General features: G+C 40.3%; 2 protein-coding genes across 8 annotated transcripts in view; both read left to right on the top strand.

The window, feature by feature from the left end:
- LOC114454160 (cyclin-Y-like) overlaps nucleotides 1-6530 on the top strand; it is a 76053-nt gene extending 69523 nt beyond the window's left edge. For all 7 annotated transcript variants that reach the window (XM_028434401.1, XM_028434400.1, XM_028434404.1 and 4 more), the window contains 2 exons: nucleotides 2353-2515; nucleotides 5319-6530. In XM_028434401.1, coding sequence (XP_028290202.1) covers nucleotides 2353-2515; nucleotides 5319-5435 — 280 coding nt within the window. In that variant the 3' untranslated portion in view covers nucleotides 5436-6530. The remainder of the gene's footprint in view (nucleotides 1-2352; nucleotides 2516-5318) is intronic.
- A 3222-nt stretch (nucleotides 6531-9752) lies between these two features.
- On the top strand, nucleotides 9753-11873 carry LOC114454323 (gap junction delta-4 protein-like). The gene is made up of 2 exons (XM_028434690.1): nucleotides 9753-9910; nucleotides 9998-11873. Exons 1-2 carry the CDS (start codon nucleotides 9847-9849, stop codon nucleotides 11125-11127), a joined length of 1194 nt encoding a protein of 397 aa, XP_028290491.1. The 5' UTR covers nucleotides 9753-9846; the 3' UTR covers nucleotides 11128-11873.
- Nucleotides 11874-16634: the final 4761 nt, after the last annotated feature.

The following is a 16634-nucleotide window of genomic DNA, read 5'->3' as shown; positions in this document are numbered from 1 at the left end:
CATTAAAGCATACAGTTCTTTGGCAGTATTGTCCATGTTATTGTCTACATGAATATTTAAGTCACCTGTTATTATTAAAAAGTTGTATTCAGTGCATACAACTGACAGTAGTTCAGCAAACTCATCCATGAATTCTCCAGAATATTTTGGGGGTCTATAAATGACTAAAAACAGAACTCTTGAATCACCCTTCAGTTAGAATGACATATATTCAAAGGAGATAAAATCCCCAAATATTATTTCTTTGCACTGAAATATTGATTTAAAAATGGCAGCAACTCCACCACCTTTCCTGCAAGTACGACACTTATTGAAATAAATAAAGTCTTGTGGTGAACTTTCATTGAGAATAGTATTACTGATACCATCATGCAACCACGTTTCATTAAGAAATAAAAAGTCCAAGTGATGTGTCAAAAATAATATCATTAATTAGTAGTGACTTGTAACAAGAGATCTAATATTAAGAAGAGCTAATTTTAAAGACTTTACTGGAGACACTGGTGGACTCTTTGAATGACATGTTATAGGAGTCAAATTTTTATCTCTATAAAGCTTTTTGCTTTTCTTTAATTTCACAATTTTACCTGTGTTACCTGTCACCACAGGAATTAAAGAATCTGCATTAACTCCATAAGGCCCTGACTTTTTCTGGTTGTTCCTAAAAATAGAGCTATTGCAGTCTAGACCCAGCACACATCAGAACTGTGTCGCTCTAAGATGAACACAGCTGGCCTGAAAAGAAGAGTGATCCTGGGTCTGATATCGTCGAGGAGGGATGGGTGGTGCAGATTGGTTCTTTAGAGGAGATAAGATGGGACCATGGTGGGGTAAAGGGTGGGGTGTCAGTCTTGTGCCAGCCAGAACCAGCTCGTTCATCTGGGCAGTTAAATCTAAGAAGGCAGGGGTAGGAAAGAAGCTGGATGAGGTGGAAGTAGGTGAATTTTGGGGTGAAGCAGGTGGGTCCTGAGATGTGGGGGTTGGGTTGACCTTTTCATATTGGCGATTTTTATTTTTTGCTGGAAGCTCATCGACTCCATGTTCTTTCCTTGTTGTTTTGTTCTCCGATGGTACATGTTGTCCTCTGTCTTTATCAGAACTGATAGCAGTGTGACTGGTGAAGTAAAACAAGTTGGATGTGAAGAGTTTTACTCCAGCCTTGTTTAGACACAGTCCATCTGCTCTAAAAAGATGACGACGTTCCCAAAAAATAGGAAAATTTTCTATAAAATTTAGTGAAAGGGCAGCACAAGCCGAAGACAGAAATTTATTCAAAGAGTAAATCCTTGATAATTTCAGATCTCCTTTGCGGACTGGAGGTATCGGGCCACTGATGAACACTTTAGGCTGTAAACAGCTCACAGTTTTTAGCAGATGGGTGAAATCCTGCTTTAACACCTCAGACTCCTCCTTGGCTAAATCATTTAACCCAAAATGAATCACAACATTTTTCAAATGTGAGTAATCTGCAACGATATGCAAGATTTTGTCAGCCAGGTCTGATACTGTGTCATTAGGTAAACAGATCACTTTCACGTTGCTGCTAAACATCTTCTGAGCATCTTTAACAGAAACGTCTCCCACTATCAGTGTGTGAGGTTGTTGCTTTGGCCTACCATGTCACTTTTGTTTTCCTGAAGCACTTTCAGTCTTTGCAGTTCCAGAAGGTTGTGTGTTGACCTCATTAGAGCCAGATCCTAGGTCATTCAGCAGTGGGGCAAATCGCCATTTTCAGAAAAAAATATCTATGAGTTTTCGTCCACATTTCCCAGCCTTAGAAAGAAGTTAGAATTACTGCGTAATGCTTTGGTTGGTTTGTGGCTTCGGTGGAATATTTAATCATTTATTTCTAAGATAAGAAACAATCTTTCCTGCACATTTCAATCATCTAAACAATTAGTTTTGTTTCTATACATGCAACATCGATCAATGATTATTAAGGCAAATTTGGCTGCAGAGGAGGCTAAATTTAGCTCCTGTTTCTGCGTGCTTCTAAATGTGTGTGGGTGTGGAAGAAGAAGAGATGGATGGATGGGTTTGTTGGATGCACTGCTGAGGTGCTGAGAGATGAGGGTGGATGTCAACACGCAGAGCTGTCAGTTCTGATCCAATACATGAGAAAAGCATTTTAATGAGATGTGATTAACACCCCTTCCATAGCTTCCATAGCTTCCACTGTGGTGTCTGTGGGTGGAAGTGGTGATTCACACAGAGCCTTTGGATCCCACTGTGAGGCCATAGATTAACTCTGTTGTCTCCTTTTTGCTCAAGCATTAAATATTAATGCATTGTTTGAAACGTAACCAAACGTTTGTGTTGGATTTTAAAAAGCGTCCCTCCTTGTGTTTGAAGGAACGAGCTGGAGCGTCAGTTCCTGGAGCTGCTGCAGTTCAACATCAACGTGCCGTCCAGCGTCTACGCCAAGTATTACTTTGACCTGCGCTCCTTAGCGGAGGCCAACAACCTCAGCTTACCCCTGGAACCTCTCAGCAGGGACAAGGCTCGCAAACTGGAGGTGAAGCACACTGTGCAGTCTTTGTAGAACATCCTAAAAAAGTAAATTGGTTAGTCTAACACTAAATTAGTGCGGCCGCAGGATGTGAACAATGAGCCGAGGTCATTTGGATAATTAGCGTTAGCTTCACACAACGCTGATGCTAGTTTGTCTGCAGGGTGAAGGACAGGACGCTGCTGCTGTGTAATTAACCTCCGTGAATATCAGCTGCTGCTGAGTCATTTTTCCTCAAACATGCTGAGTCATCCTTCCACAAACATCACTGATTGAGTTCTTAGTCAACATATGCAGTGAAATACTATCCTTAGTAATCCTTCACATCACGCATCAAACTCAAGGCCTGGGGGCCAAATCCCTCCCATTAATGCAGGGGTGTCAAACTTATTTTAGTTCAGGGGCCAAATATGAACCAGTTTGATCACAAGTGGGCCGCAGGTTTTAGGTGGAAAAACCAACCAAGTTATGAATTATATATAAAATATGGAAGCCATCAACAATATCTAAACAACAAGTGACAGATTCTTAAATGTCCTTCATTTATTTATTTATTTTGACCAATTTTTAATTAATTTGGGGAGATTTTGTGGAATAAAATAGTTCTTTCAACAACAATTTGAAACTGATTAAAGCTAGGGTAGGTGATTTTCTCCAGATACACTTTTCAAGTTTTTGGTTGAAACTGTCTTTATGTCCTGACAGAAATTAAGATCGTATGTGCTCTGAAGAAGGAACAAAGAAAATCCATCATTTGTAGCAGCTGTAAATCTGTAATAACTTTGACCAATGGAAAAAAAAACAAATCGTTTTTTGTAACCAATCACATCTCTCTGTCTTCCTGCTCATTCTTGATCCATCACATGCACGAGCTCACACAGAAAGCACGTCACCGCTGACAGTTAAAACAGAGTTTTTGGTTACGTTTTTTTAACATACATAATGGTAAATTTTATTGTTTACTTATTGCTGAATGAGACATGAGACAACGTAGTTTCTACACAATACAAACGATGAGCTGAGCTCCTCTACTGCAGCAGCTTGCAGCCGTCGGGGAGGCTACATTCAAAATTATGCTAGCTTTTGAAAATCACCTACCCTACCTTTAATTTTCACTTTCTCCTGTGGGTTAAATTGAACGCTCTGAAGGACTATATTTGGCCCCTGGGCCTTGATTTTCACATGTGCTTTAGAGCATCCAATGTGGCCTGCAGGAGGATGTAAAAATGACAGAAAACATGAATCATTGTGTAAATTACCAAATAAATCAGTTGTAGATATCTCAGCTCCTCCAAATACAGAAATGCAATAACACTGAGCAATAATTGTGTTGCTCACAGATTCCCCTTTGATTGTATCATATGATGGCTGTCATTTTTTATTTCAATTGTTTGAAATAACTCATATTTTCCAAAATCCTGCAATTTCTCTAAATTACATAAGATTTGGGGTGAAGATGAAGCAGGGACTGATATGTCACTGATTGCTTGGATATTGTTTGTTTCTTACGTACTTACTTAACATACTATTTATATCTGGAAGTGCAAACTAGGGGTTGAACGACTACATCATTTTAAAGGTCGACTTTATGTGCATACTAGTCGTGTTGACGACGTCACCAAGAGCTGAAGCTGAGCCGAGTGGCAGCCAAGTACCGGCGTTGTGCAAAAATCTGTGACCGCAGGTGGTGACAATTCCAACCCCTGCGGCTTCTCGGCAGACATTTACTCCCCTTACAACACGTTTGTAATTTTTCTCCAGTCTGTATTTACTTCACACACTGGAGCGTCATGTTTAAGGGGGGGTAAATAGCTCCTTAATAGCTTCCTTCACCGAAGCTAGTGTTGTGCCAAAGTCTGTGACCCGAAAAAATCTGTGACCGCTGCGGCTTCTCTGCGGTAGAGAAGAAGAGTGCTAAACCTCTTTGTAGCTATTCAGGAGCTATTTACTCCCCCTTAAACATGACGCTCTGGTGGGTGAAGTAAATGCAGACTGGAGAACAATTACATACGTGTTTAAGGGGGAGTAAATGTACGCCGATAAGCCGCAGGAGTGGAACTGTCGCCACCTGCGGTCACAGATTTTTTCGGGTCACAGATTTTGGTACAACAGCGGTCTTTCCCCGCTAAAGGAGCTTCCGTCCTGCGTTACTGATGTTTTCCAGATCTGCTTAATACACAGACATGTTACCACTACAGCTAACGTTAGCATGTATATTAGCCGTAGTATCTGCCTACCAGCTGCAGTTTGAGCACAAACCAGGAAGGAGCGAGAAACACTGTATGTTGTGGTGCCTTGCTGTGCAGGGGTACTAGGACCCTCATTTGCTGTGTTGCGCTGCCATCTTGGGCAAAAGTCAGGTACTGCGACTAGTCGATGTTACGTGGACAGAGTCGCGAGACAACACTAAAGTCGACTAATCGACGAGTGTGTTCAGCCCCTAGTGCAAACTGGTAATACAGTCGTACCTTTTTATATTTGTGACTTTATCTCACTTTGGATGAATCATGTTCCTAAAAAGTTGGGAAACGATGCCTCTTTAAGGCACTTTAGGGGCTTTTTGTCCTTTACTTGAGGTGTTTTTTTGGTTGTTTTTTGTTTTACACGCCCTAGTTTTATGCGATCTCGCAAAAGTTTGTTAATTTGACTTTAGGGGCTTCGTAAATATGAAAGAATAGTGATATTTAATGTATACATGTTGGTAATTAGAAATGTCATTTTTTTAAAATTTTATTCTGAATACAGTTTATAAATCTGATTGAATCTGATTGGCTGTGTCTTACTCGTGATGTTTGGGGTTTTTTTTCAGGCCATCGCACGTTTGTGTGACGACAAATACAAACACTTAAGGAAACTAGCCAAGAAGCGGTCGGTGAGCGCCGACAACCTGGCCGTGGTGCGGTGGTGTCCGGCCGTTATTTCCTAACGCACACGTCTGCACTGGATTGGTTGGTTTGGTGAGCTGGAAAACCAGGGCAGGATCAACGTCTGTCTCAAACACACACACACACACGCACACACACACGCACACACACACACACACACACACACACACACACACACACACACACACACGCAAACATACACACACACCCTGACGAGTGTGATTGCACTTTCTCTGGTTGTTGTACATAAAGAGGTGGAAGTGGCCGCTTTCTCAGAACCAAACAAACATGCAGTGACTGTGACACGGAAACACAGACTCGTCTGTTTGTGGGGAAAAGAACGATCATAATCTACAAGAGGAATAAACAGGACTCTGGTGACAGCTGGTGATGATGGAGGACGTTTGGATTCATTTGCTTACTGTGAGAGAATCTTCTGATGTGGAACTAGAAAAGCTCAGATGCTTTGTGGGAAGTTTGTCCATTTTCCAGGACCACATATCAGCGACCATCTTTGTGGGGACCTCACATGCAAACTTCTCGTTCCAGATTCAGGGCCATTTGTTACCAACCACATGAAGCAATATTATTCCTGCATTTCATTGTTTGAAGCACACACACACACACACACACACACACACACACACACACACACACACACACACAGAGAGCGAGCGTGTCTGATACGAGCCGTGCCGTAGAGCTTCATTCATCTCTTTTCACTGCCATTGTCCCGACCTGTGGTGCCTGTAATACGCTCTGTAAACACACAACGAGGACCAGGACTCAGACTTTACACACTACGTACTAAATCATAAATTGTATAACTTTTTGGTAAATAGTCTTTGTCTAGTGTAAATACTGCACCAGTGTGCAAAAAAAATCTGTAGACTGAATTGTAAGAAAACAGCAGAGCAATGTGATTATTTATATGGAATGAGTTTCTACTGTACAGCAGAGGGCAGTACATACAGTACGTCTGATTCTCTGTTTCTACCACAAATCAATGTCAGCAGAGTGGTGAAGTATTAACATTTAAATGATGGACCCCTGTTTTTGTTTGCACTGCGGGAAATGCCATTTTATGTGTCCCATGTTGTATAAGATATAAGAGTAATAAACATCTGGCTCTTTTAGGATTCTTGAAGGGAACATTGTTTTCACAGCATTTCCACACGCTTCAGATTAAAGTCATAGAACACCTTTTATACAGAGCTTTCAAACAGCAGAGAAAATATTAGCATTATCAGGTAAGTCAAAAATAACTCATTAAGAAGTGTTGTTATTTCTGTTTAGTTTATAGTCTTAACCAAAACTTGGTTAAATTCAGTGTTTAATGAACAATTTAAAAGCATTTTATCTCTGTTTGGTTTTGATGTGATTCATTAGATTTTGATGGTTAACCACACATTAGGCTGACCTGAAAATAAAAACTCCTGTTTATTGACGAACACGTGTCAAACTCAAGGCCCGGGGGCCAAATCCGACCTTTTAGAGCATCCAATTCTGCCCGTAGGTAAAAGTCAAAATTAGTCATTGTGTAAATGACCAACGAATTGAGTTGTACTGATCTCAGCCTCTCCAAATACACACAGTCAATGAAACTCCAAATTGTTTGTTGAAATTACTCATTTTCCCGCCTTAAATCTGAGGCCCTCTTAAGCCTGGTTTAAAGTTCAACCCTAACCCAGCCTCCACAGCATGTTGGTCATTGTTTACTGTTAATAAAACACACACACTGTAGGTACAGAGATGAGGCAAAGTAGTGATAACAGTAAACACACACCTTTTGGCCTTGATTGACTCGGTTGGACGGTGTTTCACGTGCTGCAGCCATGAAAGGAAATAATAAAGCTCTGGCACTTTTAGTCCGTCTCGGTTCTCTCTGTCACTCAATCCACTGTAGAAACAACTCTTGAATCGCTACGCTAAAAGTTAAAACATGGCGTTGTGACTGGAAAAGGCAGTGACTGGGGTTGAGGTTTGGAGCTGACCAATCACAGCCCTAGCTGTCTATCCGTCAATGCATCGCCTTGACTGGTAGTCAGGATTTTACGCAGAACCTTAAATTAGTCTTTAAGATCAAACAGGTCCATTTTTGGCCCCTGAACTAAAATGATTTCCTCACCCCTGGGTTAGACTGTCCCCTAGGGGTCTTCAGGGGGAAATGCACTTCCTGGACCACTAAAAGACCCCCAGTCCAGATCACGAACCGTGTTTTGACAAACCAAGAGATGATGCAAAAAACAAGTCAGAAAACTGGTTTTAGCTCAAAGATCCCTGCCCCAAGCAAACAACCATATCAATGCAAGTAAATTATTCTTACAGTTTCATAAAAGATGGTCTAAGGGGAAAACAGGAGCTATTGTAGTTCACTGAATGGTTTAGTTCATGCTGGAACCCAAATTCATTCAGAAAACACCAAGAATTTTAATAAGTGATTATATCAGTCTGTGCAATGGGGAAACAAGTCACCTGCTCCCACCGCAGGGTAGATACAAGGATGTTTCCTGGTTTTTGAAGGTCTGACCACACTTTGAAGGATCTAAAATCCATATAAACAACCAGTTTAGACATGGATATCCCAGAATACACTGGTTTTAATGGGTGATCTGGTGTATGGGGCATTTGCTCTCACCACTGAATGGAAGAAGTAGATGAACGTGTCCTATGTCCATGTGGATTACTGAGAAATTCCTAATTTTCACAGTTCTTCTTAATTTGGAGATTTCTTTGACCAAATTTTCGGTATAAAACCAACAACTGTTGCAGTATTTTGTTTTGTTTTTTTAGTCTGTGTGCTTTAGTCTGTTGTGTGTTCTGATCTACAAATTAGTTTTCTTTTTTGACCAACCAGAGCTTTATTCTAAACAGAAATATAATAAAAAATTAAGCGGGACATAAACAAAAAATATCCTTGAAATGATTTGAAACAAAATTATGTTTTTTTTTTTCCCCTTAATTCTCTGTAGTTGCAGTTTTTTACCTGGAGGCTAATAGAACTTGATGTTCCTGATGGAACCATAAGACATAAACCTTACAAGACTATTTTAATAGCTTTGTTAGATCAATCATTCCTAATGCACAAAATATCAATATATTGGAATATTCCGCATTGAAGTCATCTTTATAAATGTAAAAAAAAAAATCCCACTCAATCCAAGTATTGTTGTTGTGTCCTTAGGCAAGGCACTTTACCCACATTGCCTCGTATGAATGGATATGAATTGAACATGAATGTTGTTAGTGATCAGTGAGGCCGTAGGTGTGAAATGGCAGCCACGCTTCTGTCAGTCTGCCCCAGGGCAGCTGTGGCTACGTTGTAGCTTACCACCACCGGTATGACTGATGAGAGTGACTGGTGTGAATTAATAATGGTTTCTGTCTCGTGTTTTGAGTCTCCTAGAAAAAAGCCATTTTTATTGTTATTGTTAATGTCTGCCAAAACTTTTATCTGTAGGCCTAATTTACTGAGAAGATTTAGTTTGATTCTTGCTATAGTCCAATAAATGTATGATGAAATTAGTTATCAACTTAAAATTGCCACATTAATTTTAAAACATGCATAGGTAAGGTTTTCAGTTGACGTTTGAATATTTTGAAGATCAAAACAAACATTTCAATACTTGGACCTAAAGATGTTCGATGTTGGTTCTTTGCCGATAACCAATATACTGCATTTGTCCAATACAAAATTTCCGATTTCCCATATTAACTGACACCAATATACCTGTATACATAAACCTCCTGCCCCGACACCTAATTGTAGGTCACTATATATATATACATACATATCAATATATCAATACATCAATTGGATGTATTCAACAAACAAAAATCATCTGTGCAAAGCAATAATACTTAATTGAAGTTCAGTGATGGAAAAAGTGCCATATTATTTAAGATATACTCTCAAACAACAGCATCTGGAAAAACCTGATACCGATGTTGACCAATATCACATTTTATAGCAAAAATAGGTAGGACAACAGAGCTGCTCGCTTCTGTATCACACAACTTAAATGCACCATTAAGACCAAGTTTTCCAGGAGCTTGTTCCTGTCCTGTAAGTTCTGCCGACGGTACTAAAATATCTCAGCAATGCCAGGACGACGACGTGCCGTTGGAAGAGTGTTAAGAATAGACCGACAATGGGGCACGCTCCCGTCTTCTGTTGTCTGAGGACAGACAGTTGTCTGTGGGGAAGAGTGGAAGAGGTACGACCAAAGGGCTTTCCAACAACCTGGATCGTTCCAAATCTGACCAGACTGGAATTCTCCCACAGGGACCAGACACTATAAGGACTCTTGAGACTTGTCGTTGATGTGGATTGTGTGGCTATTGTCTGGCTGGAAGCCACACTGAAGCATTGGGATGATGACCAGTGGATGAAAACTCTAGCTGTTGGAAGCTTTTGACCTGGAAATCCAAACGTGGAAAAGTTTTGGAAGCATGGCAGGATCAAGTGCCTGTGACATCCTTTTTATCTCTGTCAATCACAGCATCACTTTAATGGGTGAGTAAAACTAAATAAACATAGTGTCATCTGGATTTTTATTTTATTAAATAATGTGTAACTTTGAACTGGTGGCTCACCTCGTAGGGAAGGTGTGGGTCATTGTGATGGTCCTCCTCCGGATCCTGGTCCTCATCTTTGCCGGCTACCCTCTCTACCAGGATGAGCAGGACCGGTTCGTGTGTAACACCATCCAACCAGGCTGTGCCAATGTTTGCTACGACTTCTTCTCTCCGATCTCGCTCCTGCGGTTCTGGCTGGTCCAGCTTGTCACCTTGAGTCTTCCTTTCACCATTTTTGTCATTTATGTGGTTCACAAAGTGTCTAATGCACTTACAGTGGAACTGGACACCTCGGGAAACTCCAAAGCTTCTATTAAGTTCCCATCAAACCAGCTGCTTCTATTGGGGGGTCAGCAGGGTTGTTTCACAGGAGCTTACATCCTTCAGCTGTTGTTTCGGATTCTGCTAGAGGCGGGATTTGGAGCGGCTCATTACTATTTGTTTGGTTTTTACATCCCAAGGAGGTTTCTGTGCCAGTATCCTCCCTGCACCACTCAGGTGGACTGCTACATCTCCAGGCCTACTGAGAAAACCATAATGCTCAACTTTATGCAGGGTGTTGCCGCTCTGTCCCTCCTTTTAAACATACTAGACTTTGTCTGTGCCATTAAACGCTCAGTGAGACAGAAGAACAAGAAGAAGAGGATGGCAAAGGGACAATTTGAAGAAGAGGAGCAATGTTTAGTTTCTGCCAAAGGAGCATCCAGACGAACTGACCCAATCTGCTCCTTTGGTCACTCTGATATGGAGCCCCCACCTGTTCAAATGGGAAGTTTTCGGAGAAGGCGAGGCAGCCAGGGGTCCAGTGGAGGAGTGATGCACAATTTAGCTCAAGAACTTCCCTCCTTGGATCGCAGTTCACCGATAACTACTAACCTGAATAATGGCTGTTTGTTTTCCCATGAGGAGTGCAACGGTAGCGAGCTGGCTCTATGTCCGCAGGAGGTCCCCGGGACACCCAGATCCATTCGAGTGAGCAAACGTAGCCGACTCAAACCTCCCCCTCCACCCAGACGGGATCTTAGCTTGCCTGCTGTTGGGTCAGCAGCTCCAGTTAATGTTTCCACAACAACATTCTGCAGTAAAGGGGTGGGTACGTACACAGTGGTACAAACCAAGGACGATGGGCAGGAAAAAAGATCTGAATGGGTGTAACTCATCCTTTATCTCCTGCTGATGGAGAAAATGAGTGAGCTGTGGGTTCTTCTGGGGCCGTTTCTAAGGAAGAATTCCTCTGCTGAGGTATTACTGTATGTGTGTGTATTGTTCTTGCCATTTGAACTAAACTCCCAGTGATGCAAAGTGACAAGTATTCAACACACCCTCCAAACTAAACAAATGAGGATACCCGAGCCTTGTGTGTCCTTGAGCTAAACCTCACCCTTGCCGGATGTCTGAGGGAGCACGAGCCACCTGTTCTTCACATGTTAGTTCTATCCCATGTCTCTGACACACTGTGTATACGAAGGCCATCCTAAGTACACAAACACCCCCCACCCTCTGACGCTGATGAATGACACCTTACTTTTGTGCAGGGGTCACAGGGGTGACGGTGGACACGTACAGCCCCCAGGCCTTGTGTTTGGTGTTTAGATGACCAAAATGAAAGGTTGACAAAGGTGCTCTTACCAGACTCACAGAATAACAAAGTCTCTACACCTTCAGAGCAAAGCTGACACAAGATCACAAAGCACTTACATTCCCCTGGAGGGACTGGGTATTTATGGGGACAGCTTGTCACTCTATTTCAGGGCATCCCGGAGCTTAGCAGGAATACAAACCTTACACTCCAAATAGAGGCAGCTGAGCTTAGAAGAGGAACACTGCCTGTTGGCGTCCAGGATATCACTTCTTCTCTGATGTGTTGCTACTTTGATCAAAGCTTCTACTGATGACGCTTACACGCTAATCAAGATGAACGGAACCTGCACTGAGGGCTCTCCTTTACATTTTCTAACCCAAGGGCTCTCAACCTTGGGGTCAGGACCACGTTTGGGGTCGCCAGATGCCTTCAAGAAATTAAAAGTATTTTCTGAACAATTAGAGCACTTTTCTTTTTTTTTTTTTGTTGCTTATTTCAACACTTTTTTTGCAACTACAACAGACTTGCCATATTTTAACCCATTTTCATCACTTTATCTTGTCATATTTTTTCCTCATTTTAATGCATTTTTGCCACATTACTCCCATTTCGGACACTTTTCCATCAAATTTCAATGCATTTTATGCACATTTTTTCCACTTTTAAACCCTTTCCACCACTTTTCCCACCTAATGTTTCATATGTTGACCCATTATTGTCACTTTTAATCTCTTTTCATCATATTCATATTTCATGCTTATTTCTTGGCCAATTTAACCACATTCACGATTTGTCATGCATTATTTGCCAGTTTAAACTAATAGTTTCTACTTAAATTTCATTACCCAAACCCCCCATCCCCTAATTTCTCCCACTTTAAGCCAATATTGACCACTTTTTTGTCTGTTTTTTGGCCACTCAAATCTGCTACTTATAAAAAGTTCAGATTTTTCAACTTTGAGCGACGAAGACGAGCGCAACCTCATTGCTCAAATTACGTCGCTTGGAGAGGAGATTACTTGGGATTGCGTCATTTACATTGATTTTAATGTAATCGCGTTGCTTCAGTCACTTCAGTTGCGTTCGGTGTGAAAGCACCTAAAAAGTTCAAAGATGCTGTGGTCCCAGCAGCTAAAATGGCTCTGGTATGAATTCGAAACTGCGTCCGTTAGCAAGGTCAACAGGTGTCCAGGTAAAAAGAGCGATCTGCACACATCTCAGCAGAGATTTGTTTTGTTTAGTGTTGCAGGTGCACTACCGCCACCTACTGTGTTGGAGTGTACCTTAAACTAAGAGGACCCAACTAACTTGAAATTAAAACACTTACTGGGGGTTTCCACTGGATACGTCTCCGCTGCGCCACGTCACCGATCCGTTTTTTCTCCGCTGTCCGCGGACCTGGTGGAAATTAATACATAGACTAAAGTGGAAACCTATCAGCTCCGGTGGCACAGTGGAGACGAAACGCAGCGGAGCCGCATCCAGTGGAAATTGGGGTTAAGGTGGTCTGATAATATGGCGTGAGACATAACAAAACAAAGTTGTTTTTGAATAATAACTTAAATTAAAAAAGATACTTGAAATCAATTTTATTCAGCAACCATATACTTCATTTTAAACATCTTTTTTAGCTGTTGAGTTTTTTTTGGTGAAAAGGTTAACAATGATATGCACATTAATAGTTAGGTTTGCAGTGAATCAGTTTCTGAATTAAAAATAAATAAATATATATATATGTATGTTATTGTCCTTTACTGCTGATATGTGCACAACCCCGTAGGATGTAGTTTTGCCCAAACATCCATCCATACATTTTCAGACCCACTTATTCCTGTTTGTCAGGGTCGCGGGGGTCTGCCGGTGCTAATCCCCGGCTCTCATTGGGCGCTGGGCGGCGGTACACCCTGGACAGGGCACCAGTCCATCGTAGGGTTTTACAATGCTGTAAAATCTATGGTTGTCAGACATTTTTTCCATTACAAAATTTACTTTTAAAATGTAAGTATATTTATTTGTTTCTACAGAAAATCTTTGTCATTTCAACATTTCATTACCGTAAAAATAAAGTTTTGTCCAGTCTCACAATTAACTGTTATTTGATGTATTTAATACAGTAAAATGAAGTTTTGGGATTTATGCTCCTTTACTGTTGGAATTTGACAGTCTGTATATTTTACTGACTTTTGTTTACAGTGTGGCTACTAAAGCATAAAAATAGCAAAATTACAAAAAAATATACAGTATATATATATTTTTATTTTTATAGGTAAGACCCTAAAAAGTAGTTCAAATTTAATACTGTAAAACAGGGGTGAGGCTGCAGTAAAGCATAAAACCTTTTTTCATTATTGATTTTTATACCATACTTACACCTGTTCCAACTCAGCTAAGAGTGTTGAAGCAGGTGTTCGAGTGTCATTCCTTCATTTTTGTGCACCCCCCAACGCAAGATATATACAACAATAACAAAACAACAAAAATACACAACGCAAAGAAACACACACAAAAAACAGTTTTGTTCTTGAATGTTAGACAGCTCAGTGTGACAGTCCCTGAAACTCAGCTCCATCACCCGCTTCTGGATCTCCAAATTTCCGTAAACAGCCCCTGCTGGTTTGCCTTTGGAGTCCAAACCTCCGTGAACGTACGACGAGTCCTTCCCATTTCCACCATTTTGTTCACTTTTAACCCATTTTATGTCTGATTAAAACAAGGATTTACATCTTTAAGATGATTATATACTATGGCACAAATAATAGTAAATATCCTGGATAACAGTGGATATTATTCAGATGAATAAATAAATGTGGTTATCACAGATTCATAGAACAATAAACCATCATTTACTGACTTTATGGATGGACCCCAAAAATCTCTCCCCTTTATTCCCCCTCATAGATGGTCCTGTCTCCACATGACTGTTCTTCAATGTTCGTGTCTGTGTTCAACCACCTTCAGCTACAGTGGGGGTCCCCACTCTCTGGGACCTTTATCTTGGGGGTCGGGGGCTGAAAAGGTTGAGAACCACTGGTCTAACCTGTAGGCCTAAAACCATCAAAAGAATCAGCACATGACGTGTTTCAATAGTGCTGTTTGTAAGGGGACACCTTGGTCTTTTCCCTCTTGTTGTCTTTTTGAAGATGACAACAAAAGAAACTTTCTCCCCCCAACCCACCCACCCACCCACCCAGGGGTCTTTGAGCGACCAGGAGATGAATCATCTGACAAAAACAAACAAAATTGCATTTCACCAAAAAAACATGACAAATGTTAGATTGTTTGTTTGTATATAGCACCTGCAAAAATGTAAAATATCAGTGTCTGGTGAATTATCATATAGTTGTTTTACATCATTGCCAGAATTGTATCTTTTTTTTTTTCAAGGTAAAAGTTAATAAAACTACTTGAACAACAAATTAAATACCATGCGTTTAATCATGTTCATATGTGGCAATGAAAGGGATTTAATTAATACCTTAGCTGTAACAGAATGCTAAGGTAATACTGCCCTCTACTGGCGTTTTAGTCAAAATGCTGGCAATGTTTGTGAGAAATGACAGGATTTTAAGAAATTTGTGAGTTCATTTCACATTTTGCGATTAAAAATGACTGAAGTCATGTGAAATAAACACAGAAAACCTATGAGCCCCTGCAAATATTGTGGAGTTTCATTAAATTTGTGAATTTGGAGGAACTGAGATATCTACAACTGAATTATTTAATAATTTACACATTGATTATTTTTTTCTCTGTCAATTTTGCTTTTTCTTATGTGGGCTGTGAACAAAAGGCCAGGCTTGGCCCCCTGACCTTTATTTTGACACACATAGACTACAGTATAATAAATTCGGTCTTGTTCTGGTTATACAGTGTTTTAATTACTCAAATTACTCGGTTTGCTCAAAAGCCTTTGATATCTTGAGGAGCCTTTTTAATATCTCCTAAACTGGAGATATTAGCGACTAGAATGTACAATGGCAGCGCATGACATGGAACCAGGACAAAGTCAATATTAGTTAATGATTATTCATAACATGAAGAAAAAATATCCTGTGGATATTTTTGTACTTTGTTCTACTGATTATTCCAATACTTGTTGATATTTTCAGCACAGATATTTTATGTACAGTATGGTCTCCAGCAGACTTTATTGTCAATCAGAATTAGACTCTTTCAATTAATACATAATCAATATCCAATTCAATTTTATTATCAATTTTTTTTTTATTTCCACAGAACCTAAACTTTGTGTTATTTACTTTTAGTGACACTTTGTTTTTGTCCAACCAGCATTTAAGTTTACACAATTCATTCTGGACCATTTTTAACATCTAAGATATTCATGTCATCAGCAAATGCAAGAAACAAGAAAATCTGAGACTTTATATAAAATAAGTAAATAGTTTAGGGCCCAGTACTGACCCCTGTTGGACACCACAGGTAATGTCTAAACCTGTGTTGACCTGAACAACCTGAACTCTGTTGTTGATGTAGCTCTTCAAACAGATTAGATCCACCCCTTAAACCATCTCCATGTTTTATATCTATATATATCTAATATGGACTATTAGGATGGTTAAGATGATGAGCGTTCCCACTGAAGTATACTTCCAAGTTTCCCAAGATGCATTTGGAACCTACAAGAACCAAAACCTGAAGCACATGTTTGACACACCCAACACAGCATAACGTGGATGGCTGTTCATCATAGGAATGGGATCCACACAAGGTTCCTGCTGCTTAACAGAAGGTTTTCCTTGCCGCCATGATGAATTCATGTTGGGTGTGGGATACATATGTATGTGTATATACGTATATATGCATATGTGTGTATCCATAAAATGAAGAGTCCGTCCTTAAGACTGCTCTACTGTAAAGTGTCTTGAGATACCATTGGTTATGATTTGGCGCTATACAAATAAAAGATTGATGATGTTGATTCTCCATTTTTTGAAAGTTCTGAAAACATTTTAAGTGAGAACGTGACCAAGTAGAATATCAACATGTGCTCATTTGATCCATAAATCTCACAGAAACACATTTCACGTCATTGTGTTACTGACTAAACTTCCGGTTAAGA

The sequence above is a fragment of the Gouania willdenowi genome, chromosome 20 (genome assembly GCF_900634775.1).
Source record: "Gouania willdenowi chromosome 20, fGouWil2.1, whole genome shotgun sequence".
Classification (NCBI taxonomy): domain Eukaryota; kingdom Metazoa; phylum Chordata; class Actinopteri; order Blenniiformes; family Gobiesocidae; genus Gouania; species Gouania willdenowi.
This window is presented reverse-complemented; position numbering and strand designations above follow the sequence as displayed.

What these genes read in the sequence shown, in the direction of transcription:
- LOC114454323 (XM_028434690.1), top strand. Translation starts at nt 9,847, where the DNA reads ATGGCAGGATCAAGTGCCTGTGACATCCTTTTTATCTCTGTCAATCAC. An exon ending in TCACAGCATCACTTTAATGG is followed by an intron (nt 9,911 to 9,997) that starts GTGAGTAAAACT and finishes CTCACCTCGTAG; the next exon opens with GGAAGGTGTGGGTCATTGTG.